Source organism: Psammomys obesus, unplaced genomic scaffold (genome assembly GCF_907164565.1).
Source record: "Psammomys obesus unplaced genomic scaffold, mPsaObe1.curated_primary_1811, whole genome shotgun sequence".
NCBI lineage: Eukaryota > Metazoa > Chordata > Mammalia > Rodentia > Muridae > Psammomys > Psammomys obesus.
This window is the reverse complement of record NW_026596040.1, coordinates 4,213,313-4,221,607: the sequence shown is the minus strand read 5'-3', so window position 1 is coordinate 4,221,607 and position 8,295 is coordinate 4,213,313. Positions and strand designations below refer to the sequence as shown.

Here is an 8,295-nt window from a genome sequence, read left to right as displayed (position 1 = left end):
AGCCTTGCTGTCTAGTAGGGTAGAAAAGTGCAGCTTCTGAGACAGAGACCTGGTATGTAACAAGGTAAATACTTAGTATATGTATCTCTTAGAATGTTTTCCCTTCAAAAATGAATCCCTTGTTTTAAATTTGTGTTTACATTGTATCTCCAGTGGTCTCTCCCTTAGGATTAGAAAAAAAGAGACAGACACTCCCCCACTCCCCTTAGGTATGTGCTCTTCTTTAAAAAGATACAATGTCTGTCAGACTGCTGTGACCTCAGGTTCCAGAATAGCAAGGTAACATTCTTTTAAAGGCATGCATCACTTTGAACCTGAGTTTATAGAGTCAGCCTTATTGTCTAAGGGAAAGGATAGCCAGATGACACAAGGACACTTCTCACTATGAGCTGGCTCAGGCAGCTCTTCTCCAGGTGGCACGAGGATGTTTCCTTGTTCAGTACACATGTACCACTCTTCTCACGCATGTCGTCTGAAGACGAGCATTTAATCTCGAACTTGAGGTAGGAAGTTAGATGACTTTTCACCCAGGTTCTGCTGTTGGTAGGACTGTATAGTCAATTTCTTTGTAAAAGGAGGCAGGGAAAGAACAGAGACTTGCAGGAAAGTAGGAGTTACCTACTGCCATGTGTACTTGAAAAGGGTGCAATGGTGCTTGGTGTGGGAAAGGAGAAGGGCCACTCAAGTTAAAGGAAACCTCTTCATTCTCAGTTTAAAGTGGCCCATCCTAGGGAAATGAAACTATTTCCAGGGTCTGCCCATAATCTCCATCCCTTTGACATAAGAATCTCATAGATTTGACTTTTAAGAATTTGAAGGAGCTGAGCGTGGTGGTGCACGCCTGTACTCCCAGCTCTCAGGGAGGCAGAGGCAGGCGGATCTCTGTGAGTTTGAGACCAGCCTGGTCTACAAAGTGAGTCGAAGATCGCCAGGGCTACACAGATAAACCCTGTCTCGGCCAGAGGGGCGGGGCGGGTGGCAGAAGAATTTGGAGTAAACGAGGCTTGAGTAGAAAGTGCAATGCATTCTTAGCACCATGAGTTTGGTTAAAGAATTAGCAGAACTGCCCAGACTGGTGTACCCGGGCCTAGCTTCTTAGAAGAAGGAAATGGAATAGAGTGAAGCCAGAAGAAGGGAGGGTGTAGTTTCCAATCTGACAGCATTACCGAGTAGGGGGAGTGGATGAGACTGACTGCATCTCCTCTAGCTAAAGCTTCCCTCTGGCTTTGAGAAGCAGAGTTGCCATCTTCCTTGGTTTTCTCAATACCGTCTTGCTTTTGGCAGCTAGTGTTTTTATCCTAGTAAAATCTTTATCCTGGAAAATTGAGACTGTTGGTCATCCCAACTATATTTCAAGGCATCTGGGTAGCACGTATATCAACCGGAAAACAAACAAACAAAAAATACCCCAAAAAATATGGACCCAGGTTTCTCTGCCTTTTTTGTTATTCAGGAAAGCAAAGAATGTCCATGTTATTCACTGAATGCTGAAGTCATGTTAGCACCAAACACATGATATTGTTGAATGCTCACGGCAACCAAGAGCTAGAGTACTTAGAACACGGTTGGAGGGGAAAGAAGATGCCAGAACTGAGGGCAGTTGATGGGGTCTTTCTTAAACTTAAAAGAACTAGAATGTAGCTAAGCTGGATTTGGAATTCAAACTTCAGTGGGCACAAACCTGTGCTTTCTGCTTGTAAATGGACAACTTCTCTGATCAGCAAAGTTCTGTGGGCACCAGCTGCACCAATCATGTCCTGTTCTTTATGGTGGCATAAGCAGCCCTTGGGGGGTTATAGACAGACAAGCTGCCCGAGAAGCCACAGTAACTACTTTCACCTCATCTGTAGCAGCCCCAGAATAAGATAAGCCACCCCACCCCTTGCTCTTGCTTTAACAGCTCCTGCCCTGCTCCAAAGAATTTGTTACGCATACCTGACTGCTCTCAAATTCTCCTGCTTTATTCTCCAGGTGCCGGATGACAGGTGTGCGTTGCCACGCCTAGATTCTTAATGGGACCACGAAATGCCTGGCACATAGAAAGTGTCCAGGGAAAGGCTGGCATTACTATTTTAATTATGACAGATGAGCAATAAGCATAAAACTGAAATGTCTTATCCAGCGTCTATAAATCTAAACATTTTAAAATAAAATCACCAAAGATTTAGAGTATTAGAATAGAGTTCTTTATTGAGTTCAAAATTAGGCAAACACACACACATACACACACACGTAATTTTTTCCAACAAGTAAAAGTTACCTTTTTAGTTACTTGATTTGGAGTAGGTAGAAGACTGGCTTCCTTGCTGTGATAAAAGGTGTTATACACATAATTTTAAGATAGAAGCAAAAAAAAAAAAAATTCTTGTCTGGGGCTGCAAGTTGTAAATGGTTCATTTCGGGGAAAAAAAATCTTCTCCAGGTGCTCAGCCCTCACAAATACCGACACTAAAATCAGAGATGATTGAAGCTCTTAGCATAATGATGGAAGCCTTGACGGTTAGGCATCATGGCGAGGAGGAAGTGCCTTGGGTTGTGTAGAGAGATGCAGGAAGCTTCTAGGCTGCCCTTGCTTTTATTTCATCACACCTGAGAGTTAATGTCCTCTACTACAGAATTGAAACACAGGTCAAGCTGCATAACTTAGCTCAAAGGAGCTAGATTTGAGAGGCTCAATAGAAGAGACAGTGGATCTGTTGATCCAATCAGCAAATATTTATCGGTACACACTCAAGGTAGTGTGCTGGATGCTGGGCGTGCAAAGAGGAACAACAGCATGTGCTGCCTGGCAGCAAGGAGCTCACGTGGAGGGAGACAGGATAGGACCAGTATGAGAGCAGATTCTTCAGGACCAGTTTCAAATGTTCGTCAGTGGCTGTGACAGAAGAACCTAGCTCAGGTGGGATTAGTGAGAACCAGGTCTCTCAGTTCTGGAGGCTGGAAGTCTGGGTGTGGGAGAGTACGCTTGGGTTCTATGAGGCCTCTCCTGACTCGCAGGGTGCTTTGTTGCTTTGTCCTATATATGGGAAGAGACCTTCTCCTTCATCAGTCCTATTGACCCAGGATCCCATCCTTCTGACGCACTGAACTTTGCTTCCTATGAATAATCTCAATATGCAGCTACAGTGGGGGCTGGAGGCTCAATATGCATTTCAGAGAACGTGTCAGTCCATGGAAATAACCCCTAACTCACCTCACAACAAACAAGAACACATACACATGCCACAATTCTCTTTTCTTCACAGGGAGCTGAGAGGCAAATGAAATGGTATTTTACAAGTCTGGTTTGAAATTATCTGGTTATAAGTAACTAGTTAGCCACTGGCTGCTGCTCTTCAGCAGCCATGCCTATGGGATTGTTGAGAAACAAAGAAAACTTAAATGTGTTTTCAAATGTGATAAAATATTTGTGAGTTAGACTGAGTGTTGCGACATGAGCCAGCACTCAGTAGGCAGAGGCAGATTCATCTCTATGAGTTCCAGGCCAGGCAGGACTGTATAGTGAGACCCTGTCTCAAAGACAGAATCAACGCACCAAACAACCATGGGATTCATGAGTTCTGTTTGACAATGAAATGGACATAATGCTAACTTTTAGTGTTTGATTTAGCATTGATTTATGTTTTATGCTTTTCTCTAAGACTCAAGAGCATATAGGGTCTTAAGTTGCAAAGGACCAGGGAAACTGTGGGGAGCACTGCACAGTTCTGGATCAGTGACTCCAGCCCAGCCTTCCTTCTGGGCTCTTGTGTAGCATCTTCAGCTCTTTGCTTAGGATCCTCTGATGACTCACTGGATCTTTGGACTAGGTGTGTTTCAAGCATCCTCCCTTCCTGCTTACCCTCTGTTCTGTTTTCCTTGCTATTCCTGGTATATAGACACTGCCTAGCTGGTGAAGGCTTGGAAACTGCTGCAGTCACCAATGGCCTCCATGTCCAGTGCATGATGTGCTCGCTTAATAATTATCTGGAAACCTGACTTCTGGACTTCTTCTTTGCAGACCTGTGTGGTTGGTCTGGGACAAGGCTTTGGAACTTGTTTTAACAAGCTGTCCTGTTTGTTATTGCTTGGGCAAGCTATTAGCTTTCTTGTGACTGTGACAGAATGTATGATATGAACAACGGAAAGAAAGAATTATGTATTTTGGATTACAGATATTTCAACCCATATGTTTTAGCCCCATTGATTATGGGGCCCATGTTGAGATCGTATGTTAGAAATGTGTGAAGAAAGATAGTGTGTACCTTAGGGTAGACAGGGAAGGAGGAAGGGGCTGGTCCCAGAAACCTTTAAAAGCGTGACCAAACCCTTCACAAAGCAGCCTCCACATCCATGATCCCAATAAAGCGCTTCTTCCAAACAGGCCTTACCAACTACACTTTCCAGAATGTCCCCAAATCATACCAACTGGGGAACTTCAACACAAGTCTGCAGGGGACATTTCATGTTTAACTTTAGCAGGCAATAGTGTGTGATAGAAAATGCATACCATGATATCATAACATCTGGTTGATTTTATGGCTCCAAGTCAGAGGCTGGAAAGGGCTTCCCAGGGCAATAAAATCTTGGGATTGGTCAGATATGTTTCACTTTGACCTCTAGGGCATGTAGAACTTGGTGACCTACTCCAACAATGGTTTCTGGAGAAATGGTGTTATGTCTTGTTTCTTTTGTTGCATATCAGAGATCAAGTGCAAACACTTCATGGGGCTTTTGCTGCAGGAGAGGTGTACAACAGCATAATGACAGCATGGTGCAGGCTCAGATTCATTTTAGGCTCCACTGAGTCCAAGTCCACCCAGCTTGGAGCTTGAAGCATCTTACCTTCATCTATGAAAATGGCAAAGCTGAAATTCAGACACAACTTTCTACCCAGAAAGAGGGAAGTTTTTTTTTTTCCCCTTCACCTTGCTGTTGTAGCCCAGTCTCTTGATCACTTGTTCCCTAATTTATGATCACAGAAAGTGAAATTATCCATTCCTTTCAGGGCAAATCAACTCCAGGTTAAGCTTTGTGGTGCAGCTCTGGACGTTCTACGTTGGGGTCATCCACGTTTGGACTCCAGTAGCCTCTCTTGGGTTACCAGATGCTCTCTCAGTCCTGTTTAAAAAGGTGCCTCACTCTTGGGGTTTAGCTCACCTCACCTGTGATGCTCCCTCTGGAGACAGCAGGCTAATTACATGCTTTCAATCAATACAGCAAGCCCCATGACATGGTTCTCCCATCTGAACTAATAGGGAGCGTAAACCACTTAGCTGAGGTCATTGCACCACGGAGGGCCATGCTCGGATCTGACCTGATGTCTCTTTGCTTCAAGTTTGTGAATTTAACTATTATGAAATGCTGGCAAACACTGAGGTGGTGGTTTGGACATTGAACTTGAGTGACAGGTTGCTCCTTAATGGGATGGAAAAACCAAAGCAAACTAAACACCTCAGAGAAGGTATGCTGAAAGAGGGAGTCACCCCGGATTATGAGTCAGAGCCTCTTGGCACCTCGCCCCTCTGATCTACTCTTTACTGTTCTGTCTTGATCAATGGCTGTCATTCTGCATCTTTGTTAAGATAACCACCCTCGACTCTCCAGGAGCCATGTACCAGCCTGTGCCGTGGTGGAGCAGCCTATCCGCAGAGCCAGTGGCAGGACCACAGTCACAGCCATTGTTCCAACTGGTGGGGACTGGAGCACCGGCCTCTTCAGTGTCTGCAGAGACAGGAAAATCTGTACGGGTTTCTTTTTCACGTAAACTCCTTCTTACCATTTCTTTCCCAAGGTGTCAGTGGAAAAGCTACTCCAGCGCAAAGTCAGAAAGTAAATGATTTCAGAAAATCATGTACTAGTCTAGTGTCTCAAGAGTACTTCTTAGTTAAAAAAAAAATTGTGCTTTTTAACAGTGTAGACCCACAGCACTCTGTGATGCATGCCCGTCATCCAGGTACTCAGGCCAGCCTGCTCTACAAGGCGAGTCCAGGACAGCTAGGGCTGCACAGAGAAACCTTGTCTCAAAAAACCAACCAACCAACCAAACAAAAAAACAATGTAGACCCATTCATAGAATAAGTGGTATTTTCAGAGATTAAAAAAAAAAAAAAAAGATAGAACCCATTGTTGACAAAGATACATAAAATAGCCTCCCTCATCCACTAGAGGTGAAAGTGTGAACTGAAAGGGAATAAAGATAGCTTTTGACCTGATAACTACATTTCTAGTTATGAAATAAATTTTCTGCAAGATGTACCAGGAACATTAAAACTGCAGCCTTGGCTACTGAGGCAAAGCTTGGAACAGCATACACATTGCATCGATCCACTGAATTATTATACAGCCAGGAAAAGTCAGTAGTAGAGTAACATTTAATGGGTAAAAAAAAAAAAAGATCTTTTGAGTAAAGTTTTATTTTTATTTAATTCTTATTTTCTGAGACACAGTCTCACTGTTTCCCTGGCTGGTCTGGAACTCATAGACATCCACCTGCCTCTGCCTCCTGAGGGCTGGGACTAAAAAGGTGCATGTTACCATACCTGGCTTGCGTATTTTGGATTTTGGATTCAAGAAGCTGACTGACTGCAAAACTGTGATGATTAGGTTCCATCTGGAGGAGGTGAAAGCATTTAAAAATAAACTGTAGAAGGACACATACACAAATATTTACAGCAGACGTCTCCAGGTGGCAGGCTAACAAATATGTTTAATTTTTAATGATCTCTTTAATATCTCCTTGGGAAGAATTTGCATTACTCTTACAACAATGAGAGCAGCCTGAAAGGAAACCCACTTTGTTGCTTGAGACCTTTTCTGTCACTAGTTCAGTTGTCAAGAAGTTGCCGTTCATGACTGATCCCTGGCTTAGAGCAAAGGCACCTCGAGTCAGTGTTTAATCTCAGCTGCCATGTATCAGGATCCCCAGAACCCACAAGAAGTAAGTATTGTATCCTTTCTCTCCACCCTGTCTTTCCACAGGTAGCTAGTCTGACATTAAGAGTCCACATAGAGTCCACATACTTAGAAGGTTATGGAAATATTTTAAAAGGAAATATATTTTAAAATTAAAAGCACCATTTAATGATCATAAAAATATATTAATATATTAAATATATAATATATTAAAATATATAATAAATACATATAATAAATACATAAAATGTATATTATATATTATAGTAAAATATATCTATAAAAGATAGAACCAAAGGACAGAACAGTAGCTATAATTGTACTTCTTGGATATTTTTCTTCCACCCCCAAATTCCTTTACTTATATGTGTACATAATTTACACAAATGAAAGAATCATAAAAACACATTACTTTATACCTGTTTTAGTCTCATCACACATTTAGGTCATGAGTACCATGTAAACACATCTGGAGCTAATTTCTCAAATTGCTTTATGGATCCCCTTGTGCCACAGTTTATTTATGCAGAAACCCTGTTGGTGGGCCTTTCTGTGGTTTATTCAAACGAGTGCTGTGCGAATACGCTTGTTCGGATGTCAGTTTCGCATGATGTGAGGATATCTGTTTCGGGTAATTGCTAAGGGCACATTTGTTGACCGAACAGAACATGCGTCTTTAAATCATTGTAGGTGTTGCCTAGTGGCTTTGCCCCTGGAAGGTGGACTAATTTATAGGTCCACCAGCAGCGCATGCACATACGTCCTCCGCCCCCCTCCAAAGCGTCTCATTACTGGAAGGCCTGGTTCCTTTGCCATAACTGAACTGACGTGCTGTGCTCGAGTTTCTACTCACCTTTTCTACTTCTGCTGTCTGGGCCTCTGCACCACGGCTTCATTCTTGTGTTTGTCTTGACTTGCCTTTGAACTAGAAGGACGGCATTCTACACACAAGGGTAGAGAACAGGCCTGGGTCTAAGTAAGCTGAGAGAGCTTGTGTAACCATCAAACTTGTAGGTGTTAAAAAAAAAAGCGCTGAATGTATGTCACAAACCCCTGTTGACCTTGAGCTGTGTTTGTCACGCGCAGCCCTCGCCGATAAGGACGACGCAGCAACAACGGATTTGTCCAGCAGCAACTTTATTGTGAGGCTCTTAACAGCAGATGGAGAAGGACCCCGAACCCTGTGTGCGTTCTGCTTAAGTAGCCAGCAGGGTGACTTGTTCGTCTGTAATTGGTGCTCCACACAAAACCCAATTAGCATGTGGTCTCCAAATGGAGGACCACACAAGCCTACATTAGCATAAGGCGGCGCATGCGCAGATCGCAAAACAATGCTGGCAAGAAGAACCAGGAAGCAGGAAACTGGCGCCATCTTGTAATGGCGGGAGTGGCTCCCGACAT

General features: G+C 43.3%; 1 protein-coding gene across 1 annotated transcript in view; it reads left to right on the top strand.

The window, feature by feature from the left end:
* Positions 1-384: 384 nt before the first annotated feature.
* The window catches only part of Plac8l1 (PLAC8 like 1), a 14,261-nt gene continuing 6,350 nt past the window's right edge, over positions 385-8,295 (top strand). The window contains exons 1-2 of the mRNA XM_055622454.1: positions 385-503; positions 5,587-5,723. Of these exons, the coding sequence (XP_055478429.1) occupies positions 385-503; positions 5,587-5,723 (256 nt within the window). The remainder of the gene's footprint in view (positions 504-5,586; positions 5,724-8,295) is intronic.